The sequence below is a fragment of the Anabrus simplex genome, chromosome 1 (genome assembly GCF_040414725.1).
Source record: "Anabrus simplex isolate iqAnaSimp1 chromosome 1, ASM4041472v1, whole genome shotgun sequence".
Classification (NCBI taxonomy): domain Eukaryota; kingdom Metazoa; phylum Arthropoda; class Insecta; order Orthoptera; family Tettigoniidae; genus Anabrus; species Anabrus simplex.
Window position 1 is genome coordinate 775,992,178 of NC_090265.1, and position 17,723 is coordinate 776,009,900.

General features: G+C 40.7%; 1 protein-coding gene across 1 annotated transcript in view; it reads right to left on the reverse strand.

Annotated features, from left to right (window-relative positions):
• Positions 1-17,723, reverse strand: part of LOC136856927 (lachesin) — a 328,011-nt gene that overhangs the window by 20,252 nt on the left and 290,036 nt on the right. The window contains exon 7 of the mRNA XM_067135191.2: positions 439-513. Coding sequence (XP_066991292.2) covers positions 439-513 — 75 coding nt within the window. The remainder of the gene's footprint in view (positions 1-438; positions 514-17,723) is intronic.

Below are 17,723 nucleotides of genomic sequence, written 5' to 3' on the forward strand. Positions count from 1 at the left end.
AAATGAGGTTATGAAGTCATGTTCCTTGGTAAAATATATTTTTTAAATTCATTTAGGGCCAGCCCTTTAATCAAGGGGTAGCATGGCAGCCTCGTACCCGAAAACCATTTCTTCGATCCCTTGCCAGTTCAAGAAACGGGGTTCATTTAGCCTCATTAGAGCAGCTGAGGGCTGAGGATAAAGTTGAGGATCCCTTCAGGAAAGCCGAGTAATACGTCTGAGGATGTGTGTCTGCTGGCCAATGTGGTAGTGGGTCTGTTTTTTGTGTACTAGCAATAAAACCAAACTTGAATCCACAGGGGCAGTCAACAGGACCAAATGTCCAAGTACTGTGCACAGCCTATGTCACAACCTAGTATAGAAATACTACTATACTATACTATAATTAACTGAGCAGGGTAAGCATATTAATAACTCCAGTATTGAGCACCTCCTTACCTCTGTCCGTGACAGCAGTCACTGTTGTCTCCGTAGCTTGTGTTGTGCGTGGCGTCGTAGATGGGTGAGGAATTTCTGTGAAATAACAAGTTAACATTAGAGATGACACAGATAATTTGGTAGACTTCTATAACTGCTAAATTTAGGTACTAAATTCACTTAGAGGCAATGGAAATAGAAGTATGGAATTATAGGCATTACATCAGTGCTCTTAGGATAACAATTTCCATAATTGTGTTGAAAATGCAGAACCAGTTCTGAATTCAAAAATGTAACTAAATAACATCTTTGTAGCAAATGTCAGTGATCAAGACAATTATTTTAGAATGACTAAGAGTTTTCAGATACGGAAATATCCAATAATTCATAGTGTAGTTCATAATGAAGTTTTTAAGATTACGCCGTTCTTAATTATTAATACTTACGCTAGTTAAATGAATAAATGGATGAATATAGGCACATCTTTACGAAACTCTCACCAGTATGAATAACATAATAAGTATGGCTTGAACATTTGCCCAACAGAAATTATCGACACTGTTAAGCGTAGATTGAGCTGCTGTCAATCATATCAGAATGCTTACGGGAGAAATAATTATCTTACATAGTCCTACACACATTACTTTACCGAGTGGGGAGGTTAGGGTGTTCAAACCCCTCCGAAAAAAAGTGAACTTGACAAATTTAAACAGCATTATCGGGTTTTGAAATAGCCTAAAATAAATTGGAAATATCATAAAGACAAGTATTTACAAAATAAACAAATGAATTTAACCTATAATATCTTTTCCTTTATTTAAATATTAACAAGTTTACTGAAACCATAAATTGAAAGTTTAATTTTGTTTGTTTTTATGTTTCTATAGCTTTTGCACCATAAAAATAAATTTCAGTAAACATACAGAAATATTTTCATGTTATCGAGCCGCTGCATAAAATATGTGTAATAGTTACAGTGAGAGATATTGTTACCTCCATTTTTAAACAAATGACAGAAATCTTTGTGTCACACTGCAGGTACATGTTAAAGCGTGTTCTTCCCACCAGACCGCTATGAATTTACCTTTCTACTTCACCCTTTTAGTTGTAACATGTACTGCTCTAAAACTATTTCAAAACTTTCATTCTGTAAATCAATCTCAAGGTAAAACATATTTGTTACCGGTACTATAGTTTTTGTTCTGGAGCCCCGCCCCCCCACCCTAAACTTAACACCCTGGGTACGGCCTCGTACACACAGATAAAACAAGAGCCATTTCTTATTTAATTCATTAAGAGTGTGAAAACTATGTCTTTACGGAAGAAAGACTTGACGATGTCGTACTTAGTTAATCAGAAATTTCAACACTGTGTACCATAGATTGCGGCCGCTGACAATTTAATCCTTTTTTAGTAACTAGTAATATTCGTCCAAGGGAAACGAATGCTGAAAATTATATCATACACATACCTAAACAAAAATCTAACGAATATAGAAAATAATACTGTACTAAGATTGTACACCTTAATGGAGAGAAGGATAAAATACTCAATTTAGGGGCCGATGACCTAGATGGTTAAGACCCTTTAACCAAAAAGCATCATCAATACTCAATTTTGTGCTACGCCTGCATTTTACAAATTCGGTTTGCCTCGTTATTAGCCCGTGATGTACGTTATGCAGCAACCTTCACGCACAACATCCATATTTAACAATGAATTATTGATTACCACACTAACGATTAATTTATTTGTTTTTTATTTATTTGTCTTTTGGTCCATCGACCATACAGCCAGCAAAAACATTAAAAATTCACAAGTCACACAGTAATATATACATACATATGACAGACAAAGGAATTAAATGACATAAATGGCAGACAGAAAATATCACCTGAAAGTCACTTTCACTTCACAAACTCCCTGGATGTACTGACATTTAAAATTTTTTTAACATGACTAAAATCAATATAAATGTCTGATAAAATAAGAGCGGTAAAACGACACAAATTATATATTTAAAACACTATATTTGAGAAATTGTGCTGAAGTCACTTAAACTCTCTGTTTGATAGGAGAAAGAAGAACTGGCACGCTGGTTAGAGACAGTCTCTTATTCTGACACTCACAATTCATGATTTGCACTTTTCTTTGTTCTGAACGTTACGAAAACCATTACAAATTTTTGATTAAGAGAGGTAAAAACAAAGAGAAGAAGGACACAAATTATATATTTAGATCACTATTTTTGAGATATTTGTCTAAAATCGCATATGCTCTCTGGTTGGCAGAAGAAAGAAGGACTGGCACACTGGTTGGAAATGGATTTCCAATTTTAATCAATTTTGAGAGCATTACTGTTCGTGCAGCATTGTACTTTGAACAAACAAATACATCGTGGTTCAAATCTGCGACACACGGAGGGTCATTCTCACACGTGGGAGAGTCCAACACTTTTATACGGTACAGAAGGTTGGCTTAAGATCCGTTTCCGAGTCGCATGCGTATGAGGGATGTGATGTGACGTCTGGCAAGCTTGATGCTGTCGAACCATGGTTTGTTAGGGATATTAGCTTGAAGTGCGGCATAATATCATCCTTTGTGCAGATTCTGTGTATTCCATTCCGTTGACCATTTTCTTTGAGCTTTCGTACGAATAATGGGGAGAAAGTCTGTATAAGGGAGTTGGATGGCTCGTAAGTTGGTTGCAGTTGTACTTTGTTTAGCGAGGAGGTCTACTGTTTCATTGTGTTCGATTCCAGCATGTCCCTTGATCCATAGAAAGTGAACTGTTATTCCTCGGAGTTCTGCGTTTCTCACTAATTTTAGAATGCCAAGGATGTACTTATTGGTCTTTGTGGTCCAGTCAGGTTGTTTTAAACGTTGTAACACGCTGAAGCCGTCTGTTAGGATGAGAATTTTCTGGAATAGTTGTGAGGTACCATAAACTATAGCTGCTTGAATTGCTAGCATTTCCGCTGTGTATATGGAAGTTGGCTCTAGTAGGGGCCGTTTTCAGTAACTACTGTTAAAGGGCAATAGTAAGCATATCCTACTCCTCCTGAAGTTTTGGAACCGTCTGTGTAGATGCATGTGAACTCTAACCAAGCTGTTTGTAAGAGTACCTTGACTGAAGTGTTCATATTCGTTCCTGCAATCACGGCATCAGATATAGGGAAAGTGTTCGGTGGTGAGTATACGAACTCATAGTCGTAGTAAAATGCAGGTACTGAGGCGCCCTCGAGTACAAGGGAGAAAATATACCGTAGTTCGTGGTAACTCGTCACCAGCAGTGGAGTTAGACAATTTCGTAAGTACTGATATGAATCTATTAATCTACTGAGGGTAAGTACTTTAGTAGAAAGAGGATGGTTGATCTGGGTGGCTCGGCGTAGGAAAAATATATCTGATAGCATCTGTCGTCTGATTGAAAGTGGCATTTCGGTGGCTTTGAATAAGAGAGCGTTCGTGGGTGAAGAGTTCATAACTTCTAAACAGAGCCTGATAGACCGATACTGAAGGACATCAAGTTTACGAAGAACGTATTTTGGTGCGTTGCCGAAGAAAATGCTTCCGTAATCCAGGACGTCTCGAAGAAGGGCACGATAGAGTGTTAACATAGTGGACGAGTCTGCTCCCCACCACGTGCTAGTAACAGCTCGTGGAACATTGAGCACACGTCCGAATTTTGTTGTTACGTGGTTCATATGTCGACTCCAAGTCAGACGCCTGTCTAGATACAGACCCAATAATTTTGATGTTGTCTGAAGTGGAAATGAATATGTACCGAGTCGAATGAAAGATGATGCAATTGACTGTTGTTTCCTGGTAAATATTACCACTGAAGATTTAGCTTCCGAAAGACCGAATCCATTTTTAAATGTCCATGTGGAGAGAGCCTTTGCTGCATCGTAAAACCATAATCGTGTAACCCAGAAGCAGGATGAGGACGCGTAGAGGCAGATATCGTCTGCGTACTGGAGGATATTAATGTTTGGTTGGAATATGGTGTCTAGGTCGGTTGTATACAGAGCATATAGTAACGGATTAAGGATGGCACATTGTGGTAAGCCTTTCGTTACTATTCGTGGTCCGTAGAGTGAGTTATCACGTCGACGGTATACAGGGTTATTCAACTAACATGTTACACGGAAATAACTTCTAAACCGTAAAAGATATCGGCATTCTGTTTTCATATTCGTAAATGGTAAACAGCGTCTTGTAATATAAGGTGCTACTTACTTTCAGAGGGTGATTAATAACCGAGATATTGATACTAACTCCATATTTTTAAATGGAACGTCACAAATTTATACAGCTGGCCTAAACGTTAAACTTCGTACAAGTTCAAATATGTAAGATTTACAAAATCGGACAGGTACTTTTTGAGATATAAATAAGAACAGCATGCGCGGTTTCGCACGCCGCATCAGACAGCGTGCAGTCGGGCAAGGACATACTGACGCGCATGCAGTTTCCTGGGAGTGAGTTCAGCCTCAGAACGGATACCAGGCATGTATTGTAAACATAATGTGATGTACCGAGGTTAGGAAAACAACAGATAGGGAATCTCCCACCTGGGCGACTGCCCCAATGTGCATATCAGTATTGATTGATTGATTGATTGATTGATTGATTGATTGATTGATTGATTGATTGATTGATTGATTGATTGATTGATTGATTGATTGATTGATTGATTGATTGATTGATTGATTGATTGATACCGTAACATACCCTGGGTGTGCAAAATTATTGTATGACTGACAAAAACACAACGGGGAAGGAAGATTAAAGTTGCTGGGTTCTTTTTTCGTTTCGTTTTGACATCCATGCCTAATAGGTTGTGCTCAGATTACCGCCTTTTCCCACGGATGGGATTGGGAAGGATTTGGAAAGGACGTCGGCCATGGCCTATCCCAAAGGTACTTATCCGGTATTTGCCTTGGTGTTGAACGTGGGACTCAAAGCAAATCAATTTCATGATGGGCGAGGCAGGACTCGAACCTGCGCTCTCCCGAATGCAGAGCAGTCTGTCGAGTTTTTTAATCACGTGTAGTGGCTAGCATTCGTAGCTGTCGCCGCGGTGATCCGGGTTCGATTCCCGGCTCTGATAAGCCATTTAATTCTGGTTGGAGGACTGGAACGTGGTACACTCAGCCTCGTGAGGCAAAACGAAGAAGAGGTGGGTTCGGTATCCATCTCAGCTATCCTGGAAGTGTTTCCGTGGTTTCCCACCGCTACTCCAGACAAGTGTCGGGATGGTTCTTTACTTACTACAACGGCCGCCTCCGTCCCAATTCCTCACCTGAATTAAAAATACAGTACACTACTGCAGACACCACAATAACACAGGTTATCAGACACATTCTAATACACATACAGTACACACACACGCAAGCACATGGGGCTACACGACCACTATGTCCAAGCCCCGGAAATGAAACAACAACAACAACTATTCTCTGTACCCCTTCGAGTGTCTTAATCACGTACGTCTGAAGAGGAACCCGAACAATAAGATGCATTACTGAAAGTGCGACCGTATAAGCATTACTGTTCTGGAGTAGACTTAGTGTTTGAAAATGTGGATTTTGTCATGCAATCGCAGTGTGAATGACACACATCCTGCAAACAAATGGAAATAGTAAGAGAAGGTAGTGTAGCTGCTATTAGAGGGCGTAAGAGGGGAAGGTCTTCTCCGCCCTGTGTCTCACGGGCCTCATGTTACGTACACTACAGTTTTGGAGTACGTCTAGAGTACGTCTGGAGAAACTGGACATGCTTCTCCTGTACGGAGAGTGTGGAAGGAGTTCTAGGAGAGCTTTGCAACTGTATGCTGAGGTATACCGTCCGGGATCATCTGTCACGTATGACAATACGACGCCTTTGCCACAAGTTATTGCAGAACGGACACTGGAATAATAATGTGAAGAGAAACAGGAGCACACCAGCGACAGGGAAAGAGAAGGCAATAGATGATCTGGCGGCCGTCACCCATAATCCACATACTACCTCACACGCAATTGCGCGTGATGCCGGAATAAACCAGGCAAGTGTCATTCGCATTCTACAGCGACCCAAGTTTCATCCCTATCACGTATCCTGGAATATCTACAATAAGAAACCCCTTTCCATCCAAGCCAAGCTTCGTCACTACCATACAGTAGTTCTTCCTGAAGCACTCTACGCGATTGAAACATCAACACTGACCATCAACATCAATGGCATCGAGAAAATGAAACGGCAAATACTTAGGAAAATATTTGGACCAAAGTTCCAAGATGGAATGTGGATGCGAAAAAGCTCGGCTGAACTCTACTCGCTGACCGAAAGATTCACTTCAATCGCCCGGAAAAGACGTATGCAATTTTACGGACATCTAGCACGAATGGACGACTCGCGACTGACCAAGAAAATCTTCGTCATTATCAGCGTAACCCGTCAAAATAAAGTACGGTGGCTTGCTGACACCCAAAAAGATCTCGCAGAAGTCGGCGTTGACCCACTGACAACTACACGGGCTGCATTTAGACACAAAATTAACTTGCACAGCTTTGCAGCCAGACAATGTACAAGAAACTTGAAACTCCAGGAGGCATGGACTCAAGAAAGACGACAGACTCACAGTGCGAGGATGAAGCAGTTTTGGGAGGATAAGAGAAACAAGAAGAAGAATGCTAACTAATGGTTCTACGTGCTCCTTAGAGGTCCTAACGCATATATAATAATAATAATAACAATAATAATAATAATAATAATAATAATAATAATAATAATAATAATAATAATAATAATAATAATAATAATGTGGTGGATAGCCTCTGGAAAGGCCTGGTGGTGACACAATGAAGATGAAATTAATACCTAGAGAAGACGTCATAAACACCCAGTTCCGAAGCGAGGGGAATTAAGATTACGAGGAGGTTGATTCCGATAATTGAACGGGGACAAACGGACCAAAGGCAAACGTTCTTCCCATTTAGCCTTTAAACCGGACTTTAATTTGTTAAACCCGAAGCTACCGTTTCCATTGATCAGGTATTGAGCATTGACAGTGGCAGAGGTCATGGCAGTAACTTTTCGAACAGCATCGACAACACAGCAAGCTACTCCGGTGGCTCAAAACACCTAAGGTTTGACGTTCACTAAACCAAATATCGAAAAGTAGTAATCTAAGTCTAGTGGTAGCCCACGTCTTGATCGCAGCATACGCCTCTGGTTACATTATATACTATAAACGTATGAATAAGGATGATTATAAAACAAAACCCCCGCCTCTGTGGTGTAGTGGTTAGTGTGATTAGCTGCCACCCCGGAGACCCGAGTTTGATTCCCGGCTCTGCCACGAAATTTGAAAAGTGGCTGGAATGGAGGCCACTCAGCCTCGGGAGGTCAACTGAGCTCAACTGGGGTTTGATTACCACCTCAGTCAACCTCGAAGTAGTTTTCCGTGGTTTCCTACTTCTCCTGCAGGCAAATGCCGGGATGGTACCTAACTTAAGGGCACGGCCGCTTCCTTCCCTCCTCCTTGTTTATCGATTCCAATCTTCCGATTTCCGGACAAGGCCCCTGTTCAGCATAGAAAGTGAGGTGGTGGTGGTCGTTAAGAGGAAGTACAACTAGCCTGGGCGAGATACTAGTCGCCCTCCCCAGTTTAATCCCCCGGCCCAAAGTCTCAGGCTCCCGGACACTGCCCTTGAGGCGGTAGAGGTGGGATCCCTCGCTGAGTCCGAGGGAAAAACCAACCGTGGACTCCGGTGGCTCAAAACACCGAAGGTTTGACGTTCACTAAACCAAATATCGAAAAAGGAGTAATCTAAGTCCAGTGGTAGCCGACGTCTTGATCGCAGCATACGCCTCTGGTTACATTATAGGCTATAAACGTATGAATAAGGATTATTATAAAACAAAGCCCTCGTCTCTGTAGTGTAGTGGTTAGTGTGATTAGCTGCCACCCCGGAGACCCTGATTAAGAAAGGGAGAATAAAACAAAATCCTTCTAAAGGACGTAGCAAAATCTCTAACACCTGTATTATTTCTAGAAAGAGCTAACAACGAATAGGACGTAACACAATGGCGAAAGTTTATTTACATGATGCCGATAACTGATATATTGGTGCTCTGTAGTCTGCCGCCCGCAATGGAAGTACGTCTACTCTGTTCTGTTGTGTGTCCCTTTAACAGGACCAAAATCATGACAGACACACAGTGTGACTAGACATCAGTCCGCCTGTCAGATAAAGCCAAGAGGAACCGTCCCTCAATGTTTTGAGTGTTGTCTTGAGATGTTTTCCATTGTTGTGCATCGTTGACGACCAGTCAATGAACCGCGATTAGTTCACGTTGCCTTTCCCATGTTTGAGGAGGGGATGAGAGGCATGACAGACTATTGGCGAAATCACTGGCTTCTCTACAAAGTAGCCGAGGTTTGAATCCCCGCCAAAGCATGTGTTTTTTTTATGCAACAAGTCAATCCTTGTGTTTCAGTCTCTTCGCGTGATTGGGGATCGCACTCGACACGTGCCACAGAACGGCCCAAAATCTGGTCACTCTCTTCAGAACAGGGCAGCGGAGGTCTGTGAACCTCGTCCGATGTTCGTGACTGAAATATTGAGGGCTTAGTTCAGTAGCACTAAGTGGAGGAATGTTGATTGTCCAGTCCAAGCATTGTAAGATTTCACCAGTTCTAATCAAATGATGAAACAAATATTTCCATTTCTTTCTACCAGGGTTCCTACGCTTAAAATACAGGAATTTACTGGTACTGAGACCAGTTCTTCAACAATTTATCTTCCCAGAAATATTTATTACTTTGTTGGATGAACATTGGCAGCTGATTTTACAATGAAGATAAACAGTGTTTGGGTTCTGGGGGTGCAAGGACCTAAGAAAAGGACAGCTTTAGACTTAAAAACCAGTCAACTATATTCTGGCATCCAAGTTTCAAATCATGTACGATATCCTAATTAAATCTTAAAAATGTACTCGACCAAGTCACAACAAACAGGACGTAACAAAATTATGAAAGTTAATTGCCATGAAGCCGATAGCTGACATATTGGTGCTCTCTGGTCTGTAATATATAGTCACTAAGTGAAAGATATTTCCTCAGCCGACAGACGTTATCACGTGAATAATTTCTTCGCCTCCGTCACAATGGATGTCGTGTCATTTTTATTCTGTACGTCGTAATAACTGAAAACTCTAGGTTTGGAGTACCATGAACGTTAGAGGAGATCTCCTATTTAAGTAGTAGATGCTGCCTCTTGGACAGTGTGTACTGTAGCGCCGTGTCGCGGCTTGTTTACAAAGCCTTGTGCAAGATACTGTCTCGCGAACTGTTAAGTGGCTTAGTTGTTCAAATAAGTGTTAGTAAGGGAAAAAAACAACACCACGGATAGAAACTAGCCTCATATATAGATATTTTCAAGGAATTTGGATTCACCGAAAATATTCTCAATGTTAGTTACTCTAGCTATAATTTTTGAATGTTCACGATGATAAATGTGTTAGTGGAAATGTCAACGGGATAAATGAATGAAAATCTATATATATAAAATAAGAGTTTTGTCTATACATTGCTCAGAATTTGAAAAGAATGGTATTTCTGTATCGGTCATGTCCACAGTAACAAGAAAATGCATTTTTTACTTTTTCGTAATTTCTGTCTGTCTGTCTGTCTGTCTGTATGTATGTATGTACACGCATCACGAGAAAACGGCTGAAGAGAATTTAATGAAAATCGGAATGTAAAGTCGGATGATGAACCGCTACAATCTAGGCTATAAATTATTTTAATCACGCTGAGTGAAATGGTTGTTTAGGGGAAGGCCTGAAATTTCATTCTCAAATATTTATGTTATTAGTGATCGTGTCTTAATGAACATCGCTAGACAAAGATGGGAAATAATTCGCTACAATATAGGCTATACACGCTGAGAAAAATGGTAGTTTAGGGGAAGGCCTAAAATGTAATTGTCAAATATTTATTTTATTAGTGGTCGTATCTTCACGAAAATTGGTGTGCAAAGTCGGAGAGTAGGTCGCTATAATCTAGGCTATCAATAACGTTATTCGCACTGAGTGAAATGGTAGTTTAGGGGAAGGCCTGAAATGTAATCAATATATGAAATAAGTGTTTTGCCTGTGCATTGCTCAGAATTTGAAATGAATGATATTTCCGTATCTGTCATGTCCACAGTAACAAGAAAATGCATTTTTTACATTTCCGTAATGTCTGTCTGTCTGTCTGTCTGTCTGTCTGTCTGTCTGTCTGTCTGTCTGTCTGTCTGTCTGTCTGTCTGTCTGTCTGTCTGTCTGTCTGTCTGTCTGTCTGTCTGTACACGCATCAATAGAAAACGGCTGAAGAGAATTTAATGAAAATCGGTATGTAATGTCGGGTGATGAACCACTGCAATCTACAAATTATTTTATTCACGTTGAGTGAAATGGTAGTTTAGGGGAAGGCCTGAAATGTAATTCTCAAATAAGTTATGTATGTTATTAGTGGTCGTATCGATAAATACTACATAACTAGCATAACTTTATTTATGTCCTAAGTTAGTAGTAGTTATGTAAGCAGTTATTAAATTTCCGATCACTTATGTCTTATACATTGTTACCGTACCGCATATAATCAGAGATATTCATGAATTTGGATTTTTGTTACTGAGTCCATATCAGCACCGAGTCACGAGAGAATGGGTAAACAGAATTTAGTGAAAATCGGTTATGTGAAGACTGAGAATAAGGAACTACAGTCTACGATATAAATAATTTTGTAGGACACCCTAATATCACAGAGTCGAAAGAAAACTAATGTGAAGGCCTGCAATATAGAAAGCTCATAAACTGTATCAACAATAACATTAAATTGACCATTGTTTGTTGTGATGTGTTTTTTGTCTTCTGTTTCCTCTCATCCCCGATAGATAGGATTACTGCAGCGTACCGAGGTTTTTTTAAATTTGCTTGACGTCGCACCGACACAGGTAGGTCTTATGGCGACGATGGGATAGGAAATGAATAGTGGTGTGAAGGAAGCGGCCTTGGCTTTAAGGTGCAGCCTGGTGTGACTGGTGTGAAAATGGGAAACCACGGAATACCATCTTCAGGGTTGTCGGCAGTGGGGTTCGAATCCACTATCTCCCAGATGCAAGCTCACAGCTGCGCTCCCCTAACCACACGGCCAACTCGCCTGGTCGTACCGACTGTAACAGCCTGCGTGTATATTGGCGGGAAGTAGCTTGGGAGTAAGATAACTTTCTTCTTTAGCATGCCATTCCTCTGGTTCATACATTTTTCTGATATATCTGGTACTGGTTCATCATGGTATTCGAGCTATTCAATCCCTACTCCGAGGTACTGATTGGAATGAGTAGTGTGCATATTTAACGGAATAATGACAGAGGAGTGTTCACGGCAGTCTGCGACCTGGTTATTCCAGCTCTGGAACTTTGGACTCTTAGATCGGCACCGTAGTACTGCTCGTTGAAAGTGAGAAAGTGTGCGGTTTTTCATTTGATCGAGTATTTTATATGATAACATTGCTTTCAATCGCTAGATTCCTACTGACGTTTTTTTAATGACCTATGTTGAATTCAGTTAGGAAAACCACCAAGTCAGTTTTTCTGAGAGTCCCGTAGCGAAGCACGGGTACATCAGCTAGTAAATATAATAAAATTAATAAAGCTTGCCAACTCCTTAACGTAAAAATTCGATTTTTGTTTGGAAAATTAATACAATCAATTTCCTTCGTCTGCAGTCAGTGAAGTAGACAAGATTAACTTTTTTCTGTCAAAGATTAGATAGGAAAGAAGTAGGACTGGGAAGGACGCGGCCCTGACCTTAGTTAAGGTACCTGCTCTGAAAATGGGAAAAAATATGATTATTTTTTATTTTGCTTTACGTCGCACCGACACTGATAGATCTTATAGTGACGTTGGAATAGGAAAGGGCTAGGAGTGTGAAAGAATCGACTCTGGCCTTACTTAAGGTCCAGTCCCAGCAGTTTCCTGGTGTGAAAATTGGAAACCACGGAAAACTATTTTCAGGGTTGCCGACAGTGGGTTTCGAATCCACTATCTCCCAAATAAAAACTCACAGCTCTGCGACCCTAACTGCACGGGCGGCACTGTCGGTATTCTTCTTCTTCTTCTTCTTTCCTGGCCGTATGTGTGCCCACAATGTACACTCCCAAGTATCACTCAGGGTCGGCTCTCCTGATCCTTAGAGAGTACTCCCTGCGGTTGCATGTCTCCGTCACTGGAATGTCGTTTCTATTCAAGGCTTTCACTGTTTTATGACTTACACACAATATATGTGACTCTTAACCTGGCCGATACATGGTACAATTTGGATGCGGAAAAAGAAGAAATAGTAAAAGGTAGTGTAAGCGATGTAATTATGAGACACTGAGATCAGAAATCCCTTCTTTGAAACTGAACATAAACTGCCCTCCCTTCAGGAAGATCAACTAGCCGAAGTATCTTGGCAGAGAAACTGAATAGTAAACTGAAGTGTGATAAGGGTGAAGAATCAGATGAAATGGCATGTTTAGCTCCAGGAAGTTCCATGAATGCATCACAACTCCATGTCTATATCGACTTTTTGGTCCATGACATCGCATACACCCTACAATTTCTAGAAAGGAAATACTGAGTTTAAAGCCTTTCATGACAACGTGCCTGTGAGAGTGTACTTTTCTGCTCGCACACAAATGAAAACAAAGTACAAAAACAGAGTTAATGTCGGTTTACGGTTCGAGTCAGTACGCTTCTAAAACAGCACCATCCGTCCCATTGATCCAATAACGTCAATTAAAGTTTCGATATCCATTATTGGCAAAGTGTCACATTATTTTATAATTTCTCTACATTTATAAAGTAACTTTACGTAAATTAAATTAAATTTAATGCATTTTCAATGATAGTAAAATTAGTCCAAAATATTATAGGAATAAAATAAAGCATGGTATAATTACAAAATTCTGTTCTTTGTATACTGAATGCAGTATTACGTTCAGTGGCTAAGGGGTCCTTGGACAAGCATGCGATGTACTCAGGTGTCCTCAGAGACAAAACGTTTGGGCAACCCTGCCTTAGACAATGACAAGAAAACCATCAGAATATGAGCTTATTGCCTGTGTTCGCTATTGACTGAAAGTAAAAATGTTGTATTGAAAGCAGGTTCTGTGATGTTATCTGAGGTGAAGTATACTTATTATTATTATTATTATTATTATTATTATTATTATTATTATTAGTAGTAGTAGTAGTAGTAGTAGTAGTAGTAGTAGTGCAAGTACATTTTCTCGGGTTCCCCTCATGTTTAATAGCATCAGTAAAACACTGTTGACGTTGCGAATGTTTTTATTTACGGATCCTGTGAAGTCCTATTCGGGATTTCCCTCCCAGTGCAGAAGGTTCTAAAACCAAAATTTCTAACTACAACCAGTACCAAGGCAGGTACTTGTGGACTTTCTCCCTGATCTCCTTCTGGAAGTTTGCAGCAGCTGGGATTGCAGTATCGATCACAGACGTGACCTTTGACGCCTTGTCTGTCAATGCAATATCAGATTGGTTGTGACTGTTTTCCTGTTACACTTCGCACTGCAGATTACTGCAAACCGTTGTGGGCTGTATTTATGCTAGTGTCTGACATCTGTCCAAATACTGTATATCCACTGATTATTGAGATGATAATAATGCTTATTAATACTATCAGCCAGCCCCGTGCTGGAGAGGCAGCCTGCATGCCTCTTTCCCGGAAGCCTTCGGTTCGATTTTGGGCCAGGACATGGAATAGGACCTAAGGCCTGGTTCAAGGTCTCCTCAGCCTATGTAATTACAGTTAACGAGCTATATGGCAGTGAGATGGCGGCCCCGTCCAGAAAGCGAACCGCCTGTGGTTGGGGGCGGTAGAAAAACACCCACTGTAACCCAGCCTATCGTAAAAAGCGACTTAAAGGGGCCCCAGGGGTTCTTAACTTGGGAACGAGGGTTGACAACCACGAGGAACTAAGCAGAGTTCTGGCATTGCTTCCACTTACTTGTGCCTGGCTCCTCATATTAATTTATCCTAACTGACCTCCCTAGATCAACTCTTGTTATTTTCCGACCCCGACGTTATTAGAATACTCGAGGACAAGGAAATATTTAATTTTCTCGCCCGTTGTATCCTTTGTCTTTCTTTGGTCGATATCTTCATTTTTGGAAGTGTCGGATATCATCCACATTTCCTCTCTGATTAGTGTTATGTAGAGGATGGTTCGCGAGTAGTACTTTCTCCTAAAACAATAACCACCACCACCAGAAAGCGAAGAATAAAAGCTGAGACGGTTCGTTATGTTGACCATGCGTCACCTGATAAACTGCTGACGTCCAGGCTGAGCAGAGGTCGGTTGGTAGACCAAAGGTCCTCTGGGCTGATAGTATGTATGTATGTATGTTCAGTCCGTCAGCGATTCCGCTGGTGGGATCCTCAACAGCTCTGCCATCAGCTATCATAGATGGCCCAGGCATCACTGAAGAGGCGTACTAGGGAAATGAGGAGTGAGGTAGTTTCCCGTTGCTTTCCTCACCGAGCCAGAGTTGCTATTACATATCAGTCTGCCAAGCCCACTGAAATGCATACATCAACCGACCCTATGAGCAACATTTTCACACCATTCATAGCAGGGACTGGCTGAATGAGAATTAGCATTACTAGCATCGCTCATACCTCAGTCACATTCATATTGTCAAAGCCAAGGATAAGACAGAGACAGATCTATGAAAGTAACAAAATTGCTCTAGCCTATACTAGAAGACAAAGTGCACTGTAAACACTAGGTCCTGCCAGCAAAGGCATGGGCTGATAGTGGCAGGGTATTATTATTTCATGCGTTGAAAATTCGCGAAGCAACTGAGTTGAGAGGCCACACGGTTTAGGGCGCTACGACTACCGAGTCAAACTCTGCATTCGGGAGACGTGTGGGTTTGAACTCTACCGTCGGCTGCCCTCAGAATGGTTTTCTGTGGTTTCCCATTTTCAGCAAATACCAGGACAGTTCCTGCCACAGTCGATTCCTTCCTTCTCCTTATGCAGTTGCATTTACCACCATTTACTTCATCTTCAATAGCTCCTCAAGTGAGGTCGGCGATCGGAAGGGCATCCTGTTGTAAAACTTGCGGTATCAATTGAATCCTGGGTGCAACACGAGTGTTAGTGTAAAAATGACATGTTGAGATAAATGGCTTCAAAGTTTTGAACGTGTAGGAATGATTTTAGAAAACACAAATGCACTGAGAGACAGATTTTTGTTATCAACAATATGCTCCATAATGTCTAATGTTTTGGCATAGCATCCAGTCTTATTTAATGATACAAATATAAATATTATATAAATATTGACTTTTATAGAAACTCGATTAACTCAAATTAAGGGCTGTGAAACGTAGAAAAAGGGAAATAAGGGTGAAAAAAGTAAATGGTTGATATAGTGCAGTATATGTAGATACAACAACCCTTGGAGCCTTTGACCAGTCTTTTACTAGGGAAGCAGAATTATTGGCATTGAATGGTTCGGGGTGGGGGGCACACTACTATCTTCCATCATTTTCACATATTCAGTAGGAACTTCTATATTTTCGACTCTCTTTACTCGCGTACAATATTTTCCCAAATTTCTATCGCACTGATTGTAGGAGTAACCCCTAGAGAGCCATGTGGCTACGCCGCGTTGTGTGAACACTGAAGAGCATGGTTATGGGTGCAACAACAGCGTTGAACGCGTTCTCCTTTCATAGGAGTTCCTGCCATCTACCGACGTCATAGCGAACTAATTTTTGTACAGACGATAAGTTGAATGTTTGAAGAATGCAATGTGTGCATTTAGGCGTTAGCCGTTTAACGCTCTTGTAGTCTCAAGGTACTTAATTTATCTCACCTTATTCCCGATTCCGTATTAAGAAATGGGACTAACCAAAGCTTTATCTTGGTTTGAAGCTAACAGAACCGAGATAACAGTTATATTTGTATTCCCCAAATACGTTATCTCGGATAACAGGTATTATTCTGGTTTAAAAGTTTACCGGATAAAGGTTGGCTGGTAAAACAGGAAACATTCCAAGATGGCGGCCCATGGACAGCTGGAGTATTTAACTGAAGGAAAATCAGGGCGACGAGGAATGTGGCCAAGATTATGCAATAACACTTCCTACGTGGATAAAGAGAATGCGCTACATACTTCGAAGACTACGATGACAGTGATCTTGAAACACGCTTTAGGTTGTCTAAAGCTTCGATGTTGTCAGTGTTATCCATGATCGAACATAACCTCGAATCCCCAACACATAGGCAGGCCTAAGAGGAATTCCCGATTGTAGCCTATATCTTGTACGGGATACAAGAACGGATGACCTTTTGAATGAAGAGGTACGAAATATTGCCTAATTTTTGAGTGAAATATACAACGTGTAGGCTAACATTAGCTTTTCAAAAATTCTCGATGATGTTAATGCTTTCTGCCACTAAATTGAATAACAATCCATTCTCTTGGAAAGTCACATTTGGCTTCCTTCTTCGGTTCTGGTCAATAACGGTCATAATTTATGATAAATCATTTTTAAACCCCGAATGAAATCAAAACGTGTTAAAATTTCGATAGTAGCGGCAGCAAGTAGTCATTTGTTTACCGTGCGTCAGTATGAAAACTTTAGGGTTGAAATTCAGATTGAAACGAAAACTTAGTTTGGGTAAACTGACATAATAAAATTCTGTGGTGAATTCATAAGTGTGCGTTATCCGAGATAATGAAATTATCCGAGTTGTGGAAATCTATATATATAAAATTGGATGTTAGTATGTTTGAAGCTAATAGGCTCAAAAACTACTGGACCGATTTCGCTGAAAGTTTTACAGTTTGTTCTTATTACATCTGAGAGGGATTATGAAGTGGTTTGAACGAAGTCTGATTGGTAGTTCGACACTAAGGGGTGAAAAATAAAATAGGGGCAAAAATAAGGTAGGGGAAGATAAGCAAACCGCAAGACAAGTCCGATCAGCGGGTTGCCTACCCAACAGTATGTGAAGATTTTGATGTATTTAATTTATTTTCCGGGTTGAACCGTGTTGTACTTGTACGCATATCACGTACAGTTTGCGTGATATGCGTACAAGTACAACACGGTTCAACCCGGAAAATAAATTAAATAATTCTTCACACCGTGGAAGCTTCACTTCTAAGATAAGATTTTGATGTGTTCCTTAAAACTTATTTCTGCTTTTATCAAATAGTGTGGGGGCAGGACACCCCTCCCAGC